We start from the raw sequence: 19,069 nt of genomic DNA on the forward strand, positions 1-19,069 counted from the left end.
CGCCGCGGTGGGCGGGGTTAAACAGGAGGGGCGGGGCATCGCCCAATTTGTAAGCCACGCCCTTTCGCTGTCCCGACGGCGCTGGGTGGGATCCGAGGGGCGTGGCCTGCGCTGATCTCCCCGCCCACCTCCTCACCGAAGCCACGCCCCTCTCCTGACGGGGCCGAGGGCGGGCCCGCTCTAGGGGCGGGGCCTATGCTAATACGCTGGCCACCGCCTCCATAAGCCACGCCCAGCTCCTCACAAGCCACGCCCCCTAGCCTCGCTGCCGCCGATGGGCGGGGCCAGGCAGAAAGGGCGGGGTCTCTATAGGTAGCCCCGCCCCTCTCTCGTGAAGCCCCGCCCCTCAGCGGTTCCCCCGGTGGTACCGGGGCCGGACCGGGGGCGCGTTCTCCTTCCCGAGGTCCCTCCCGCCAGCCCCGCCCCGCCCCTCCCGCCGCGGGGTCCCGCCGCTCCGGTGCCGCCCGGGCCTCGCCGCTCCCCTCTCCGCCGCTCCGGTGCCACCGGCGCTTCCCGGCTGCCGGCGGCCGCCGCGCCCGCGCCGGAGCGTGCGCAACAGGCGGGCGCCGGCGGAGCTTCGTGAGCGCTCGGTGAGCGGGCGGCCGCGGGCGGCGAGCGAGCGCCCGCCCGCCCGGGGCCGGGCATGTGCGGCGGGGCGACGGGCAGGGCGCCCGGGCAAGGGCGTTTGAAGGAAACGTGAGGCGCGGCGGCGGCGGCGGCGGCGGCGGGATGGAGGCGGCGCCGAGGCGAAGCCCCGAGCCGCGGGAGAAGCCGCCGCTGCTGGACGGGGAGGCAGCGGGGGCGCCCGCGGGGGCGTCGGGCGCGGCCCCGGCCTCGGCGGCGGCGACGGAGCAGATCGCGGCGGAGGGCGAGGCGGCGGCGGCGGCGGCGGCGGGCACGTTCGTGCAGCGGCAGCTCGGGGCGATGCTGCAGCCCGCCGTGAACAAGTTCTCGCTGCGCATGTTCGGCAGCCACCGGGCCGTGGAGATCGAGCGGCAGCGGGTGAAGTCGGCGGGCGCCTGGATTATCCATCCCTACAGCGACTTCAGGTGGGACCGGGGCCCCGCGACCCCCGCCCCGCCACCGGCACCGACCCCCATCCCGGCGCCGGTCACCGGCTCCGCCGCCCGGCCCGGTGCCCGCTGTCCGTGGTGCTGAGCGCCGCCCCGCCGCCCGACACCGTAGGGGCAACAAGTGCCGGTAACCGGGGCTCCGCACCGGCCCGGGGAGGAGGCTGCCGACCGCCGGGGCCCGGGGCCCGCTGCCCCAGCCCCTTCCCGTCGGGGATTATCCCGCCCGCACCGGCGGCTCTGTCCTGCCCCAGCACCCGCGGGCTCTCGGGGCTCCCGGTGCCCGGGGGCAGCCCGGCTCCGCCGGTCCCCGCTGCCCCGGCCCCGGGCGTGCGGAGGCGGCGGCAGGGTTTGCTGGGCTTCGCCTGCCCTTAGAGCTTCCCCCCGCCCTTCTCGATGCTGTTTTTAATTTGATCCGGAGCCTTCATCCCGCTGGGACGCGGCTCCCCGCGGCTGGAGCGGGGCTGGTCACCCAGCGAGGAGCCGGGCCCGGCTCTCGGTGTCACCGGGATCACAGCGGGAGCTCGGGGATGGATGATGTGGGAGGAACTGGGTGTCACGGGGATGTTGAGTCATATAGGGTGGGCTTTCTCCACGGGGAATGAAGCTGCCAGGCAGTCATCTCCCGCAGCAAGCTGTGACATGGATGATGTCCCCAGCCTGGGAAGAACCTCAGAATGGAGCCAGCACCCGGTGTGGGTCCCCAGCACCTGTAGCCATCTCCCCTCACCCCTGGGTCCCTTGCAGCACCCCAGCCCTGAGAGCCCTTTTCCCTGGGAATCCCAAAGTTTGGGAGCCTTGAGCTTGGCAGGAGCAGCTTCTGCAAGCAGCACCGTGAAGGGAGCTGGCAGGTAGACAGCCAGGCGGATTACTCCAGTGTTTATCACATTAGGGAGATACATAAAGGCCATGGAGATCAGGGCCCTGAGTGTTCAGTCTGACACGTACTGAAGGACAAGGCCTGTCCTAAAGAGCTTAAGCCTAAATCTGAAGCGAGAGCTCCAGGCAGGCTTGGGCAGCTCCAGGGACAGGCAGCTTCCCTGCTCAGCTCCTCAGGGCACAGCATGGAGGTGCAGGAGGCAATTCCTCCGCTGGGTCAGGCCCTTTCTGCCTCAGCTGCAGTTCCTTCCCTGGAAATCCCAGCAAATCCTGGCCACTGGCAGGAAGGTGTTAACTCAGGAGAGGCTCCTGACCCTGGGGTGGTTTGTAGACCTGGTGTCACTCTGACCTTGGGGTGGCTCCTTGAGGACCCTGCCCCCCCTCAGGCTGTGATGCTCTCTCTGAAGAAGCCTCTCATGGCACCACGACTTCCCTTCCCTTCCCTTCCCTTCCCTTCCCTTCCCTTCCCTTCCCTTCCCTTCCCTTCCCTTCCCTTCCCTTCCCTTCTCCCATCTCCAGAATTCCCAATATCCGTGTCCCACCACGGGTGTGGGGTAGGAAATCCCCACAGGCTTCTGCCACCTCTAAAAGCTGGTTTGGATTGCCTGGGCACTAAGAGCTGCCCTGAAATCACCCTTGGAGATGTGAGCCAGGGCTGGGACAAACAGGGACACCTAAAGCTGGGTTTGTTTTCCCATGAAGGCTCTGACGGGGGATCCCAGGAGTCACAAGCCTGGTGGAGAAAGTCCTGACGTGTCTGTGTGAAGAATGAGAACATCCCGGTGGCATTTGCATGTGAACAGGGCTGCTGGGTGCCCTGACAGAACCAGCTGCTGCCGGCATCTCTGGGCTTTCCTTCCAAACCCTCCGAGCCCATCCACTCCCAGCAAAAGGAGGTGGATGAGGAGTCCTTCATCCTGCCCGTAGTGTTGGACCTTCCCCTGGTACCAGCACTGTCTATCCTTGTCTGGCTGCTGCCTGGCTCACCACAACAGCCTCCCTGCTCCTTCTGTGCTGCCCCCGGGGAGCTCGGTTTGCATAACCAGCAAAGCTTATCCCAAATCCTGCTAAGCCAACTCGGGTGGTGCCAGGGAGACAGCGGATGACAAGGAGCCTCGAGGGAGCAAAGCCCACATCCTCTCTGAGTTCTCCGTGGGCACGTGGCAGCTTTGGGGTTGGGGCATAGGTGTGCATGGAGAAAGAGGGACAGCCAAGCTCCCACACCGCCCATTCCCACACAGGGGGACTTCTGCACCCCACTTCTGCTCACGTCCGTCCCAGCCAAGCAGCAGGGTGTTAGTCGTGTGTGTGGGCAGGCACGTGTGTGTGTGTGTCTCCTCAGCACCCTGTCAGACCCAAATTTCATCCTGGGTTTATTGTCTAACTGCCTGTGTCCCGCTCTGGCCCCTGCATTCCCACCCCCTGCAGGTTTTACTGGGACCTCATCATGCTGCTCCTGATGGTGGGGAATTTGATCATCCTGCCCGTGGGCATCACCTTCTTCAAGGATGAGAACACCCCTCCCTGGATCGTTTTCAACGTGCTTTCGGACACTTTCTTCCTGGCTGACCTGGTGCTGAACTTCCGGACAGGCATCGTGGTGGAGGACAACACGGAGATCATTCTTGACCCTCACACCATCAAAATGAAGTACTTGAAGAGCTGGTTCCTGGTCGACTTCATCTCCTCCATCCCTGTTGACTACATTTTCCTCATTGTTGACCTGGAGACCCAGGTGGATTCTGATGTCTACAAGACAGCCCGGGCCCTGCGCATCGTGCGCTTCACCAAGATCCTCAGCCTGCTGCGCCTGCTGCGCCTCTCGCGCCTCATCCGCTACATCCACCAGTGGGAGGAGGTGAGAACCCCTTGGGGGTCTCCTGCTCGGGGTCCCAGGCCAGCTTGGGCTCCCCTGTCTGAAGGGCAGAGGGCTCCGAGGGCTGTTCTTGGAGAAGAGTTCCTCTGCAGCTCCGCTCCTGCGCATTCCCCAGATCTTCCACATGACGTACGACCTGGCCAGCGCCGTGGTGAGGATCTTCAACCTCATCGGGATGATGCTGCTGCTGTGCCACTGGGATGGCTGCCTGCAGTTCCTGGTGCCCATGCTGCAGGACTTCCCCGAGGACTGCTGGGTCTCCAAGAACCACATGGTGGTGAGTGCCCAGACTGGGGTGGTTCCAGCTGGGATTTGTTGTGGTGGGGAGGGGATTTGGTTTCCTGTCTCTCAGCCCAAGGCTGGAGCTGCTGGGAGATGTGCTGGTGAGCATTGTCTCTGTGGTCCCAGCAGTGGGAATCTCTGCATCACCTTCCCATCTCAGCCCATCCCGCTGGAGTCAGGGAATCCCTCGGGGAGGGAATAGGACAATGGGGCTCCTACCTCCTCCCCAGAGCATGGACTCGTGCCTGCTCAGGGCTTCACACACTCCAGTTCCATTTTCCTGGAGGACAACTCATCCCTTTGGCCTTGGAGGAACCTTCTCACTGGGTGCCTGGACTCCCCAGCTTAGGGAGGTGGGACTGGGGGGTTCAGGTGCACACCAAACCCTTCAGCAGCGCTGTCCCTCGCCTGCAGAACGACTCGTGGGGCAAGCAGTACTCGCACGCCCTGTTCAAGGCCATGAGCCACATGCTGTGCATCGGCTACGGGCAGCAGGCGCCCGAGGGCATGACCGACGTGTGGCTCACCATGCTCAGCATGATCGTGGGGGCCACCTGCTACGCCATGTTCATCGGCCACGCCACCGCCCTCATCCAGTCGCTGGACTCGTCCCGGCGCCAGTACCAGGAGAAGGTCGGCGGGGTGAGGGAGGGAGGGCCTGGGTGCTGGGGAAAGAGCGGGTCCAGCTCCAGAACCAGCTCGGCACAGCTGCCGTGCGCTGAGTTGGGATCTTTGTCCTTGCCACCCTCCCTTGGGTTGTTGCAGGTGAAGCTGAGGCTGTCTGTTGAGAAAGAGTGTCCATATTGGGGTCACTCCTGCACAGCGTGGCCCCATCCTGCCCCCTGCCCTGGGCCCACCTGCATCCTCAGTGCACAGGCGTGCTGTCCTTTGTCCCCGTGGGCGCTGGAGCAGGGGTGTGTGTATCTACACCACCGAGGAGAAGGGAGGCGTGGTCCAGCCACGCAGGTGGTCCCAGCTCAGCCCTGTGTGCCTCCCCTTGTCCCTGCAGTACAAGCAAGTGGAGCAGTACATGTCATTCCACAAGCTGCCTGGGGACACGCGCCAGCGGATCCACGAGTACTACGAGCACCGCTACCAGGGCAAGATGTTCGACGAGGAGAACATCCTGGGGGAGCTCAGCGAGCCGCTCAAAGAGGTGCGGGCAGCACTCCTGTGCTGTGGCCAGGAGGGCAGAGGCTGGTGGTGGCAGGGGCCAGGCTCGGCGACGTCCCCACTGACCCGTTCCTCACCCCTCAGGAAATCATCAACTTCAACTGCCGCAACCTGGTGGCCAACATGCCCCTGTTCGCCAACGCCGACCCCAACTTCGTGACGGCCATGCTGACCAAGCTGCGCTTCGAGGTCTTCCAGCCTGGGGACTTCATCATCCGTGAGGGCACCGTGGGCAAAAAGATGTACTTCATCCAGCACGGCGTGGTCAGCATCCTCACCAAGGGCAACAAGGAGACAAAGCTGTCTGATGGCTCCTACTTTGGGGGTGAGGCTGGGCTGGGGGAGCTGGTGAACAGAGCAGGGGACAAAAGCTGTCCGGGAGCAGAAGCTGGGGCATCCTTAATGTTTCTGCCTGCCCTTCTCCTCTTGCCCAGTGCCAAAGTCTTGGCATCCATTCCACCCCAGTTCTGTCTGGCTGGGGCAGAGGGAGCATCCACTGCTGGCCAGGGAGGAGTGGGGCTTAGAGCAGAACATCTGAGCCGGTTTGTAGGATTACAGGCACAGCTCTGGGAGGGAAACAGGCCAGGCCATCACAGCAGCCACACCTGGGGGTGTCTCCATGGCCTGGAGAGGGAGGAAAATGCTGTGCCAGGCTGCAGGGTCAGTCCCTGCCTCCCAGCCGAGCTTTGTGCAGGGTGGTGGGGTGCTGGGCAGCCCTGCTCCTGCTGGCAGGGTGGGAGGGGGGTGGATGGCTGTGTCGCCCTGACCCCAGCCCCGTGCCCTGCAGAGATCTGCCTCCTGACGCGGGGCAGGCGCACGGCCAGCGTGAGGGCCGACACCTACTGCCGCCTCTACTCGCTGTCCGTGGATAACTTCAACGAGGTGCTGGAGGAGTACCCCATGATGCGCAGGGCCTTCGAGACGGTGGCCATGGACCGGCTGGACCGCATAGGTGAGGAGGAGTGACCCCCCTGGGCTCAGCGCAGCCACCTCTACAGCCACTCCCGGGGGCCCACCGGCCCCCAGACCCACGGGTGGTGGAGTCACAGAGGTGGCATGAGGTGATCACAGCGCCCCAATGCCGTGGGTGCCCAGCAGTGAGGATGATGGGGAGCAGGAGGAAGGAGCCTGTCCTTTCTCTCCCCACTAGCAAGATCCAGGCAGTGCTGTAGGACAGGTTTGTGATCACAGGTGGTGATCACATGAGGTGATCACAGCGCCCCAACGCCGTGGGTGCCCAGCAGTGAGGATGATGGGGAGCGGGAGGAAGGAGCCTGTCCTTTCTCTCCCCACTAGCAAGATCCAGGCAGTGCTGTAGGACAGGCTTCCCTGGGAAAACGTAACTGCACTGCACTGCACTCTCAGTGCTTGGCAGCGACCAGCTGCTTGTCCTCACCCTTCCTTGCCTGTGGACAAGCAGGACCCCAGCCCCCAGCCCCTTTGGAGTCAGGGCTCTCCTGTTTTGTCCCTGCTGCTTCCACTGCTCCAGCCTGGACCCTTCCCAGGGTCTTGCTTCCCCTGGAACGCTGGCGAGGTTTTATTGTCCCTTCCCCACTGCCACCCTGCCCACACTCCAGGGTCGGTGACGCTCCTGCCTCCCCTGCAGGGAAGAAGAACTCCATCTTGCTCCGCAAGCGAGCCGAGCACAGCTCGGGACCCCTGAACAACGAGATGATCCAGCAGATCGTGAAGCACGACCAGGACATGGCCCACAACATCCAGGACCTGCAGCAGATGGCGATGGGCCGGGAGCTGAGCGGCAAGCCGGTGATTTGGGAGCCGCTGGTGCACGCCCCGCTGCAGACGGCCGCCGCCACCACCAACGTGGCCATCGCGCTGACCCACCAGCACAGCCTGCAGGCTCACATCTTCCTGCCGCCCTCCTCCATCTCCAGCCCGCTCTCTCCCGAAGCCACGCTGCTCACCAAGCCCGTTCGCCGCTCGCAGCCCAGCCTGGGGGGCTCCCGACCCTCCTCCGTCGGCTCGCCCTCCGGGGCGCCGTCCCACCTGCAGACCCCGGCCGCCGCTTCGCCCTCCTCGCCCGTGGTCCAGCCGCAGGCGCCGCTGGAGGGCGGGGGCCAGAGACCGCAGCCGCTGCCCCGCTCCGCGCAGAGGGCGGAGATGCCCGCGGGGCCCAAGCAGCCCCCGGCCGCCCCCCAGCCCCAACTCTCCCGCTCCCGCGGCGCCTCGGTGTCCACCTCGCTGCTGCAGCAAGCGGCGGGCGCCGCGTCCCCCAGCTCCGAGCAGGCGCTGCCGCCGGGGAGAACGCTCCACTACAGCCTGTCCCGAGCCACCGGCTCCCACATCTCCCTCCTGATGCAGCCGCAGCAGCTGGTGAAGCACAGGAGCATCCAGGGCCTGCCGCTGGGGCGGCTCACGCAGGATGTGCGGCTCCTGTCTGCCTCGCAGCCCTCCCTTCCCAATAAAGTAGCCCAGCAAGGCGACGGGAGCTCTTTGAAGCAGGGCAGGAAATCTGCGGGGAATTTGGCCCGCAGGTCCTCGCCCTCGGTAGCCGGACTCCTGGCCAAGCCGTGCGCGGGGCTGCCCGGCCAGCCCGCACACTCGCAGCAGATGCCTTCAGGATCGCTGGCTCAGCCCGGCCGCTCCTCCGCGGCAGCGTCCACTCCCCAATCCCCCAGCTCCGCGTCCAGGCAGCCGCCAGGTCCCTCCCGCAAGGGCTCCGTGGCCTTCAGCCCCGAGGTGGAAACGGCGAAGCCCAAACTCCCATCCAACATGTGAGTCCTGGCGGCGCCCACGCGGGCGGGAGGGAGCCGGGCATCCCGGCGGCACCCGAGGCAGGAGAAGCAGAGCACCAGCCCCGCCGTGCCGGAGGGAAAATGAGGTGAGAGGCACCAGCCGGGGCCGTGGAGGGGCTGTTCCAGGCACGGGGACACGGCAGGGATGAGGATGGCGCCAGCCCCAGAGCTGGCCCAGCGGGGTGAGGAGGGGGCTCTGCTGACTGCCCCAGGGGGGTCACCCTGCCCTTGCTCATCACCATCTGTGAGTTCTGCCCTCCTGCCGGAGGCGTAGGACAGGTCAGAGCCCTTTGCCCAAACTCTGGCCTCTCTGGGGAGCTCAGCCCCCCACGCTGTCCCACAGCCTGTCCTCGGGGCAGGCTGACGCTGGCAGCTCCTCCAGCTTGGCCTCTGTCACAGCAGGGGCTGCCCGATGCCCACCTTCAGCCCCAGATTGCTCTGCCCAGCCCCTTTGCCTTTAGGGTGAGGAGGCAGAGGCACAGCCTGGCTCCTCTGCCCGGCTGGAGGGAGGAGGTGGAGCCCATGGCAGAGCATGAGGGTCCAGGGTCAGCACTCCCCCTTCCCAGAGTGCCAGGACCGCCTGGGGGTCCTGGGCAGGGCTCCCCTGGTGTGGCGAGTGCCAAGGGGCAACGCTGGGGGCAGAGGAGCAGCCCCCCAGTCCCTCTCCCCGGCTTGTGGGACCGTTTTGCCTCAGAGGTACTGAGTGCCAGTCAGGTTGGGACGTGCTGCCGGGCAGGGCTCTGTGGCTGCCCCTCCACGTGCCCCCACGGGGGCAGCCCGGGGGGATTCTGCAGCTCCAGGAGGATGCTCAGAGGGTCAGTCCAAAGGGACCCCTCTGTGGCCTCAGGAGGATGTCCAGAAGATCATCTGGGATGACCCTTCTGTGGCCCCAGGAGGATGCTCAGAGGGTCCATGCAGGGACCCCACTGCCTGCGGCCCCAGGAGGATGCTCAGAGGGTCTCCCACAGGGACCCCACTGCCTGTGGCCCCAGGAGGATGCTCAGAGGGTCTCCCACAGGGACCCCACTGCCTGTGGCTCCAGGAGGATGCTCAGAGGGTCCATGCAGGGACCCCACTGCCTGTGGCCTCAGGAGGATGCTCAGAGAGTCCATGCAGGGACCCCACTGCCTGTGGCTCCAGGAGGATGCTCAGAGGGTCCATGCAGGGACCCCACTGCCTGTGGCTCCAGGAGGATGCTCAGAGGGTCCATGCAGGGATCCCTGTGGCTCCAGGAGGATGCTCAGAGGGTCTCCTGCAGGGACCCCTGTGGCTCCAGGAGGATGCTCAGAGGGTCCATGCAGGGACCCCACTGCCTGTGGCCCCAGGAGGATGCTCAGAGGGTCCATGCAGGGACCCCACTGCCTGTGGCCCCAGGAGGATGCTCAGAGGGTCCATGCAGGGACCCCTGTGGCCCCAGGAGGATGCTCAGAGGGTCTCCTGCAGGAACTCCACTGCCTGTGGCCCCAGGAGGATGCTCAGAGGGTCCATGCAGGGACCCCACTGCCTGTGGCCTCAGGAGGATGCTCAGAAGGTCCATGCAGGGATCCCTGTGGCCCCAGGAGGATGCTCAGAGGGTCCATGCAGGGACCCCACTGCCTGTGGCCCCAGGAGGATGCTCAGAGGGTCCATGCAGGGATCCCTGTGGCCCCAGGAGGATGCTCAGAGGGTCCATGCAGGGACCCCTGTGGCTCCAGGAGGATGCTCAGAAGGTCCATGCAGGGACCCCACTGCCTGTGGCCTCAGGAGGATGCTCAGAGGGTCCATGCAGGGACCCCTGTGGCTCCAGGAGGATGCTCAGAGGGTCCATGCAGGGATCCCTGTGGCCCCAGGAGGATGCTCAGAAGGTCCATGCAGGGACCCCTGTGGCTCCAGGAGGATGCTCAGCCCGGGCTCTGCTCCCCTGCCCTGTGCTGCAGTCCCATTTCCAGGTCACCCAGAGATGCCAGTCACCCGTGCCACGGGAGCAAAAGGCTGTCACGAAGAGATGCCAATCCCGGGCAGCGCCTGGGTGACGTGTGGGGCTGTGGGGTCACCCCCCCGTCCAACAGGAGCCCGGGGTCCCCCCAGATGCCCCACTCCCCCCGTCTAGAGACAGCAGTGTGCAATGTGTGTGCGAGTCGTGGCTCTGCCAAGCAGCCGAGCTCTGCTTCCAGCGTCGCTTTGGGCCAACCGTGTTCAGTCCTGGTTAGAGTAGCGTCCCCTCCGTCCTCACCGCGCTGTGCCAGCTGCTTCCCACTCCCGGAGTCAGGAACCGTGGCTTGTCTTCGTGCTCTGGGGCTGAGCGGCGGGCGAGAGGTCTCGTTCCCCGCGGAACTCACCGAGCTGCGGCGCTCCCTTCTCCACGCTCGCGTTTTGGGAGCAGCGCGGAGCGCAGGGCTCCACCGGGAATCCCGGCAGCGCCTGCCGCAGGGGATGTCCTGCGCTGCCTTTTTATCCCCCACGCGTTTCAACCTCCCTCCCGTGCTCACCCCCACGTCCCGCTCCATCCCCGCGTGTCCCCATCAGGAGGGGGGGACACGAAAACCTCCCCAAATCTCGGCTGGTTCACACCGCGTGGTGTCGGTGTCTCGGCGGGCCGGCGCGGACAGCACCGAGCTCTCTCCGGTGAGCGCTCCCCGTGTCGGGAGGCAGAGCCGCCCCGAGCTCCGCTCACCGCCACCGGGGCGCCCCGGGGCCCGGTGCTCGCCCCCGGTGCGGGCTGGAGGGGCCGGGGGCGCAAGTTCAGCCACCAAAGACCACGACCCTCCACTCTTGCACTCACGGCAGTCGATGTACAGAGCTTGTAGTTTTCATATCGCAGAGAAATTTAAGAGCGGGGTGGTTTTTTTTAATTTAATTTAATTTTATTTTATTTTTTCGGTCGTTGTACATAACGGATTTCAATAATAAAGAGAGATTCGGAGCCGGGCTGGGGGGAAACTCCTTCTGCACCTCCTGTGACCCCCGGGGGATGGGACAGCACCCCAGCTCCAATCCTGCAGAGCCGGGACAGCCTCGGGAGCCACCGAGGGGGTTTAGCAGGGCGGCACAGCAGGTCCCCTCCCAGGCACGCCGGTCCCTCTCGGCCCTGGGCAGATTAATGTTTAATCTTGGGTTCTTTTCCCCTTCCATCTCCGTTGCCTTGATTGCCGGGGACGGGGGAGGGGCGGGTTTGGCAGCGCCTGATTGCAGAGCAGCAGCCGAGGCATTAACGCGATTAAATGAAGGTCACGGAGCGCAAGGTGGGCACCTGGCGCGGGTCACCTTACAACACAGGTGGTAAATATTAAAGAAAAACTTTAAACATATAAACATCATCTATCATATATAAAATAACAACAGCCCTAGGCAGAAAAGAAAAAAAAAAAAAAGAACATACAATAAGGGTGTCAAAAATACACGTGTCTCTGTTGGAACTCAAAATGTTTCTCAGACATTTTTGGAGGTTCCAGGCCTTGCTCAGAAGCATTTGAGACCCTGGCAGGCAGCTGCAAACAGCTGGGATTTTGAGTTTGAGCCATGGAATGAATTACCAACTTTAAAGGTAGAACAAGCAGTCACAAAGAGTTAAATAATATAGTAAAAGTAGTTACAAAATAGAGGAGAAAAATTTTTTAGTGTTGTACAGGGGGGGTTTAACACCTATACAGGAGGGTTTTTACTTTATACATAAAATTCAAAAGTTCTGAAATAGAAGAAAGTAGGCTAATCCTATTCCTCCTTCTTCTTCCTTGGCTCCATGTTCTTAGTGATGCTAGCACTTAGAAATTAGTTTAAAGTAAAAAAAGCACCTTATAACATAGGTAGTAAATATTAAAGAAAAACTGTAAACATATAACACATCATCTATCATATAAAAAATAACAACAGCCCTAGGCAGAAGAGGAAAAAAAAAAAGAACACCAGACAGTAAGGTCGTCAAAAATATATGTGTCTCTGCCTGAGCTGCTGACCAAACAGCCACAGCCCGAGAAGAAAATCTTTTAGATAATTAGCAATAAACTGCCTTGAGACTGAACAACAAGAGGCTGCTGAGTTTTCTTTGGAAGCTCGGGTTGGAGGAGAGACTTTTCCACCACACGAGACCCCTGAACCAGGCTGGGTTCTCACACACCTCTAGGTCGGGGGTGACTCCGTGCGGTGGAAAAATCTCTCCTCCAACCTGTGCTTTCAAAAAAAAAAGCTCAGAAATCTCCTGTTGTTCGGTCTCATGGTTGTTAATTGCTAATTATCTAAAAGATTTTCTCCTTGGGATGCTGTGGTTTGCTCACAGCTCAGGCAGAGGCACACACACACCCTGACATCCTCTCTGACTCCCGACTGCTTCTTCTCTCCCCACCCAGGGCTGCTGCTCTCTTTATATGGTACATTATGTGTTAAATGTTTATAGTTTTTCCCTATTGCTATTACCTGTATTAAATTGTGCTTTTCTATCTTCTATATGGTACATTATGTGTTAAATGTTTATAGTTTTTCCCCAATTTTACCTATATTAAATGGTGCTTTTCTACTCTAAACCAATCTGTGAGTGCCAACATCACCAAGAACATGGAGGTGAGGAAGGAGAAAGAGGGAGGACAGGGCAGGCCCAAATTCCTCTATCTTAAAACCTCTGGCCCCCATGTAGAAAACCAAAATCCCCCTGTACAGCACTCAAAAATTCTTCCCTTTACTTTGTGACTACTTCCACTATAATATCTAAACTTTTGTGACTTCTTGTTCTTCCTGCAAGGTCGGTAAATCGTTCCATGGTTCAAATCCAAAATTTTCCAGCTGCCTGCCGGGGTCTCAAATGCTTCTGACCTGGGTCTGGAACACCCAAAAATGTCTGAGGGACATTTTGGGTTCTGACATCCTTCCCCAGCCCCCTCGGGCAGGGCACAGCGGGCTCAGACAGGACACGGTGGCAAGCAGGACATGGGCGCCGGTGCCACCGAGCTGTGCCCTGCCCGGTGTCCCCACCCGTTCCCGGGGCAGCCTTGCCCCGCTGCCCGCGGGAATTAGGCTCGGTGACACAGCGAGAGCTCAGCGCTGATTAACGGTTTCTCTCTAATTTGATTATTTGAGATTACACCGCAGCCAGCCTGATTAAGGGGGCACGGGGCTGGGAGCAAAAAAAAAACCAACAAAAAAAAAAAAAACAAAGAGATCATTTTTTTTTGGGAATGAATTCCAGCAGATGTGCTATTCCTATTCCAACACTCTTCCAGCGAGTTCGTGTCCTCGGCTCCGGCGGCCGAGGCAGCGGGACCGGCTGGCGCCCACCGCACACCGGGATGCGGCGGAGCCCCGCTGCCCGCCCGGGGCTGAGGGCAAAGCCGCGGGGTACGGGGCCCCGCAGAGCCCCGGGGATGCGGGCAGAGCCCCCGTCCGTCCCCGCTTCCCTCTCCCCGGGGACAGCCGGGGGCTCTGCCCCGAGCCCCGCGTCCCGGTGGCGGCGGGAGGGGGATTAGAGAGAGATGAATTAACGCGGGTGAGCCGGGATTAGGGGATGCGGGGATGCGGGGCGGGCGCCGAGCGGAGGGCCCGGGGGCCAGGCAGGAGCTGCGGGCAGCAGCGGGAAGGTGGCACCGCGTGTGCCCCATAACTGCTCCGTGCCCTATAACTATTCTGTACCCCATAATTGCTTTGTGCCCCATAAATGCTCTGTACCCTATAACTGCTCCACACCCCATAACTGCTCTGCGCCCCATAACTGCTCTGCGCCCCATAACTGCTCTGCGCCCCACACCCGCCCCACACCCACTCTGTACCCCATAATTGCTCTCTGCCCCATAACTGCTCTGTACCCCGTAACTTTTCTGCACCCCATAACTGCTCTGCGCCCACACCTGCATAGCATGTCAGCTGCACGGCGCCCCACGCCTGTGTGTACCGCACACCTGTGTGCGCCTCACACCTGTACTGTACCCCACACCTGTGCTACACCCCAAAATCACGTTGTATACCACACCTGCATGGCGACCCACACCCCCCTACAACCCCACAGACCGCATGGCCCCCCACACCGGCACCCCACACCCCCATTTTGCCCGCAGTTCCAGCGCTCCCCCGTCCCGGTGCTCGCGACTCCCCGTTCCGCTCCCGGTTACCGATCACGCCCCGCCCTAAGCCACGCCCACGAGCCCAAAGCCACGCCCCCGCGCCAGGCCGTGCGCTCTTTCCATTCCCCCTCTCCACCAATCACCGACCTGCATCCCGCCCCCGCCGCGCTTCCATTGGCTCAGCCGCCTTGGGCTCATCCTCGCACGATGAAACAGACCAATGGGCGCCGCTCCAGCCGCGTGCCCGCTGGCCCGCCCCCAGGCGCGGGGCACACTGGGAGTTGTAGTCCACTGTGTGCCCTGGGTAGCGGTCGCACCCGCGCCTCGGAACTACGCGTCCCGGCGTGCCTCGCGCGGGGGGCGGGCCCGGAGGGGCCGCGGGGGCCGCGGGCGGCAGCGGCGGCACCGGGGAGCGGCACCGGGGAGCGGCACCGGGAACCGGCACCATGAGCGGGGCGCGGGCAGCGGCCGAGCGCGAGGAGTTCGCCGCCTTCTTCCCGCAGATCGTCCGCGACCTGACGGAGGACATGCTGGGCCACCCGGAGGTGGGAGACGCCGTGGCGCGGCTGAAGCAGGTGAGAACGGGAGGGCGGCGGCGGGAGCGGGGACGGGGAACGGGAAAGGTCCGGGCTGCTCAGCCGGCTGTGCCCCCGCAGGTGCTGGAGTACAACGCGCCGGGCGGGAAGTGCAACCGGGGGCTGACGGTGGTGGCGGCGTTCCGGCGGCTGGCGGAGCGGCAGGAACCGGGGAGCCTCCGCTGCGCGCTGGCCGTGGGCTGGTGCATCGAGCTGGTGAGAACCGGCACCCGCCGGGGATGGAGCTCAAAATGTCCCGCAACATTTCCAGAAATCCCGAGCCCCCGAAACCCTAACAACAGCTGTGATTTTGGGTTTGAACCGGAGAATAATTTAGCGATTTTGCAGAAAGAGCAAGAAGGCGCAAAAGTTTAGATATTGTAGTAGAAGTAATCGCAAAGTGAAGAGAAAAAATTTTTAGTACTGCACAAGGAAGTTTTAATATTATACAGGGGGGTTTCTGTTTTATACATAAGAGTCGATAGTTTTAAGATAGAAAAAATTTAACCAGTCCTTCTTCCTTACCTCCATGTTCTTAATAATGTTAGCACTCACAAATTAGTTTAAAGTAAAAAAACACCATTTAATATAAGTAGTAAGTATTAAAAAAAAAAACTATAAACATATAACACATAACATACCATATAAAATATAACAATAGCTCAAAAGCAAGGAAAGAGAAAAAAAAAACACCAACAAAGAAGATGTCAAGAGTGTGTAAACCTTTGCCTAAGCTGCTGAGCAAACCACAGCAGCCTAAAAAGACAAATCTTTTAGGGAACTTACAAATAAACAACCATAAAACCAAACAACGGGAAGCATAAATTAGGGGGGAAAAAAAGTTTTTCCACCGCACAAAGCCACCCCACAGTCAACACCCGGGGGTTTTACCCATCTTTGATCCAACCTCTCGCAGTTCCAAGCCTTTTTCCTGGTGGCTGACGACATCATGGACGCGTCGCTGACCCGCCGGGGGCAGCTCTGCTGGTACAAGAAGGTGAGAGCGTCCCTGTTCCCATCTTGGGGGGGTGTCCCCTGAGGGTCAGGAGGGTTTGGGACACCTCCCTCCCCTCCCTGGTGCAGGAGGGGATCGGGCTGGATGCCATCAATGATGCTTTTCTGCTGGAGTCCTCGGTGTACCGGCTGCTGAGGAGGTACTGCGGGCAGCAGCCCTACTACCTGCACCTGCTGGAGCTCTTCCTGCAGGTGAGCCCGCCTCCCCAAAACCCCTTCCTGATTTTTTTGGGGGGTCTGAGCCTTCACGTCGGACCTTTTCTGATGTGGGTCTCGGAGTGCTCCTTGCATTGCTGGCCGTCCTGCTGGACGCACCCTGGCAAAAGCCAAAGAGGAGCTGAACAAGAGGAGTTTGGGGTCTGCACTGTGCTGTGCTGGGGCTTTCCTGGAGGGTTCTGTGAATAAATCATGGAATCGCTGCTTTGGGTTGGATGGGACCTTAAAGAGCATCTTGTTCCACTCCCCTGCCACGGGGACACCTCCCAGCTTGCTCCAACCCGGCTTTGGACACTTCCAGGGGCACCCACAGCTTCTCTGGGCGCAGGAATTCCTTCCCAATATCAACATCATTGATCCAGCATAGCCACCAGCCTTTATCTTCTTATTCTCCCCGTTCAAAACATCCTCCTCCCTCTTTTTTACACCCCTCTGAAGCACTGCAAAGCCACAGGGAGGCCGCAGATCCTTTCTTTCCTCTCCAGACAGGCTACCAGACCGAGCTGGGGCAGACCCTGGACCTCATCACTGCTCCAGTCTCCCAGGTGGACCTGAGCAGGTTCAGCGAGCAGCGGTACGGGGGGGCAGAGGCAGAGCCCGGGGCTGGTTTTTGGGGAGCAGCCCGGTCCCTTCCCAGCTCTGCTGAGCCTGGGGCTGGTTTTTGGGGTTTTGGGGAGCCCTTCTGTCCCCAAGGGTGGCAGAGGCAGGGCCTGGTCCCTTCCTGGCTCTGCTGAGCCTGGGGTCGGTTTTTGGGGAGCAGCTCAGTTCCTTCCTGGCTCTGCTGAGCCTGGGGTCGGTTTTTGGGGAGCAGCTCGGTTCCTTCCTGGCTCTGCTGAGCCTGGGATTGGTTTTTGGGGAGCAGCCCGGTCCTTTCCTGGCTCTGCTGAGCCTGGGGTCGGTTTTTGGGGAGCAGCTCGGTTCCTTCCTGGCTCTGCTGAGCCTGGGATTGGTTTTTGGGGAGCAGCTGAGCCTGGGGTCAGTTTTTGGGGAGCAGCTCAGTTCCTTCCTGGCTCTGCTGAGCCTGGGGCTGGTTTTTGGGGAGCAGCTGAGCCTGGGGTCAGTTTTTGGGGAGCAGCTGAGCCTGGGGTTGGATTCTGGGGAGCAGCCTGGTCCTTTCCTGGCTCTGATGAGCCTGGGACTGGTTTTTGGGGAGCCCCTTCTGTCCCCAAGGGTGGCAGAGGCAGAGCTTGGTCCCTTCCTGGCTCTTCTGAGCCTGGGGCTGGTTTTTGGGGAGCAGCTGAGCCTGGGGCTGGTTTTTGGGGTTTTGGGGAGCCCTCGTGTCCCCGAGGGGGGCGGAGGTGGCCTCGGGGCTCAGCCTGCTCCCTCTGGCACAGGTACAAGGCCATTGTGAAGTACAAGACGGCGTTTTACTCCTTCTACCTGCCCGTGGCCGCAGCCATGTACATGGTGAGTCTGCTGGGACGGCAGGTCCTGGAAGGCGTGAGCCCCAGGTCCTGGAAGGCTTTACTTCATCCCCAGGTCCTGGAAGGATTTACTTCATCCCCAGGTCCTGGAAGGCTTTACTTCATCCCCAGGTCCTGGAAGGATTTACTTCATCCCCAGGTCCTGGAAGGCGTGAGCCCCAGGTCCTGGAAGGCTTTACTTCATCCTCAGGTCCTGGAAGCCTTAATCCCCAGGTCCAGGAAGGCTTTACTGCATCCCCAGGTCCTGGAAGGCTCGATCCCCAGGTCCTGGAAGCCTTAATCCCCAGGTCCAGGAAGGCTTTACTTCATCCCCAGGTCCTGGAAGGCTCGATCCCCAGGTCCTGGAAGCCTTAATCCCTAGGTCCAGGAAGGCCTTACTTTATCCCCAGGTCCTGGAAGGCTTCATTCCCAGGTCCTGGATGCCTTAATCCCCAGGTCCAGGAAGAATTTACTTTATCCCCAGGTCCTGGAAGGCTCGATCCCCAGGTCCTGGAAGGCTTTGCTTTATCCCAGGTCCTGGAAGGCTTTGCTTCAACCCCAGGTCCTGGAAGGCTTTACTTTATCCCCAGGTCCAGGAAGGCTTCATCCTCAGGTCCTGGAAGGCTTGATCCCCAGGTCCTGGAAGGATTTATCCCCAGGTCCTGGAAGGCTTTGCTTTATCCCCAGGTCCTGGGAGGCTAGGCTTTATCCCAGGTTCTGGAAGGTTTTACTTTTTCCAAGGTCCTGGAAGGTTTAGCTTCAACCCCAGGTCCTGGAAGGCTTGATCCTCAGGTCCTGGAAGGTTTTACTTTATCCCAGGTCCTGGAAGGCTTTATCCATAGTCCTGGAAGGTTTTTTTTATCCCTGTTATTCCTCCCCTCCCCTCAGGCAGGCATTGACAGTAAGGAGGAGCACGAGAACGCCAAAGCCATCCTGCTGGAGATGGGAGAGTTCTTCCAGATCCAGGTAGGAGCTGCCTCAGCACCCCTGGGTGCTTGCCCGGCGCTGGCTGGTGGCACTCAGGTGTCGTCACTGTCACCCAGGACGATTTCCTGGACTGCTACGGGGACCCAGCCCTGACGGGGAAGGTTGGGACCGACATCCAGGACAACAAGTGCAGCTGGCTGGTGGTGGAGTGTCTGCGCCGGGCCACGCCGGAGCAGAGGCAGATCCTGGAGGTAAAATCCTGGATCCCACACCTGGGAGAGGGGCTGGAGAAGCCTGGGTGTACACCTGGAGTGCCAGGCGCTGCTACCTGGCTGGGAGGAGGGAGATGAGCATGAGGAAGAGAGAACAAAGCTCCGCGCCGTGAGCTGGGACTCACTCCAGCGTTTTCTCAGGAAAACTACGGCTCGAAGGAGCCCGAGAAGGTGGCCAGGGTGAAGGAGCTCTACAATGCGCTGGGCATGGAGGCGGCTTTCCGGGAGTACGAGGAGAGCAGCTACCGGCGCCTGCAGGAGCTGATCGGGAAGCACGCCCAGCGCCTGCCCGCGGAAATCTTCCTGGACCTCGCACAGAAGATCTACAAGCGGCAGAAGTGATGGAGGGGCCGGCAGGGGGCTGGGCTCCGGCACGGACCGCCCGGAGCGGCTCCCTGCCCTGGGAAGGGTCGCGGCGGGTTGGAGAAGGTGCGATGGGGTGGCCGGGCTGGGGTTCAGCCGTCTCCCCCCGCCACCCCCGGCCGTGTGTGAATAAACATAAATTATTGTAGCCGCGGCGCTGCCTGCTGTGGTCTGGGGACAGGGAGGGAGGGCGGGACCCCTCCCGTGCTTTCCGGGCTGGGGGGATGCCCGGAGCGCCGC

General features: G+C 61.5%; 2 protein-coding genes across 5 annotated transcripts; both read left to right on the top strand.

Annotated features, from left to right (window-relative positions):
• The first annotated feature begins 605 nt into the window (after positions 1-605).
• HCN3 (hyperpolarization activated cyclic nucleotide gated potassium channel 3) lies at positions 606-10,938 on the top strand. Of its 3 annotated transcripts, none has more exons than XM_085560561.1 (9): positions 606-1,049; positions 3,378-3,807; positions 3,941-4,102; positions 4,522-4,740; positions 5,117-5,263; positions 5,365-5,605; positions 6,068-6,232; positions 6,887-9,659; positions 9,881-10,938. In XM_085560561.1, exons 1-8 carry the CDS (start codon positions 730-732, stop codon positions 8,017-8,019), a joined length of 2,817 nt encoding a protein of 938 aa, XP_085416687.1. In that variant the 5' UTR covers positions 606-729; the 3' UTR covers positions 8,020-9,659; positions 9,881-10,938. The 3 variants fall into 3 exon arrangements, with proteins under 3 accessions (XP_085416687.1, XP_085416688.1, XP_021387933.3); XM_085560562.1 differs by having other exon boundaries at positions 6,887-9,567; XM_021532258.4 differs by having other exon boundaries at positions 6,887-9,093.
• Positions 10,939-14,438: 3,500 nt separating this feature from the next.
• FDPS (farnesyl diphosphate synthase) lies at positions 14,439-18,977 on the top strand. Of its 2 annotated transcripts, XM_021532167.4 has the most exons (9): positions 14,439-14,634; positions 14,716-14,850; positions 15,551-15,631; positions 15,718-15,840; positions 16,350-16,438; positions 17,199-17,271; positions 18,156-18,233; positions 18,311-18,445; positions 18,608-18,977. In XM_021532167.4, the coding sequence occupies exons 1-9, from the start codon at positions 14,506-14,508 to the stop codon at positions 18,806-18,808; spliced, it is 1,044 nt and encodes a 347-aa protein (XP_021387842.1). In that variant the 5' UTR covers positions 14,439-14,505; the 3' UTR covers positions 18,809-18,977. The 2 variants fall into 2 exon arrangements, with proteins under 2 accessions (XP_021387842.1, XP_085416706.1); XM_085560580.1 differs by lacking the exons at positions 18,156-18,233; positions 18,311-18,445; positions 18,608-18,977 and adding an exon at positions 17,451-17,657 and having other exon boundaries at positions 17,199-17,343.
• Positions 18,978-19,069: the final 92 nt, after the last annotated feature.

This window comes from Lonchura striata, chromosome 25, assembly GCF_050655825.1.
Source record: "Lonchura striata isolate lonStrDom1 chromosome 25, ASM5065582v1, whole genome shotgun sequence".
NCBI classification, from domain to species: domain Eukaryota; kingdom Metazoa; phylum Chordata; class Aves; order Passeriformes; family Estrildidae; genus Lonchura; species Lonchura striata.

What these genes read in the sequence shown, in the direction of transcription:
- HCN3 (XM_085560561.1), top strand. Translation starts at nt 730, where the DNA reads ATGGAGGCGGCGCCGAGGCGAAGCCCCGAGCCGCGGGAGAAGCCGCCG. An exon ending in ACATCCACCAGTGGGAGGAG is followed by an intron (nt 3,808 to 3,940) that starts GTGAGAACCCCT and finishes CGCATTCCCCAG; the next exon opens with ATCTTCCACATGACGTACGA. An exon ending in TCTCCAAGAACCACATGGTG is followed by an intron (nt 4,103 to 4,521) that starts GTGAGTGCCCAG and finishes CCTCGCCTGCAG; the next exon opens with AACGACTCGTGGGGCAAGCA.
- FDPS (XM_021532167.4), top strand. Translation starts at nt 14,506, where the DNA reads ATGAGCGGGGCGCGGGCAGCGGCCGAGCGCGAGGAGTTCGCCGCCTTC. An exon ending in TGGGCTGGTGCATCGAGCTG is followed by an intron (nt 14,851 to 15,550) that starts GTGAGAACCGGC and finishes AACCTCTCGCAG; the next exon opens with TTCCAAGCCTTTTTCCTGGT. An exon ending in TGGCCGCAGCCATGTACATG is followed by an intron (nt 17,272 to 18,155) that starts GTGAGTCTGCTG and finishes CCCTCCCCTCAG; the next exon opens with GCAGGCATTGACAGTAAGGA.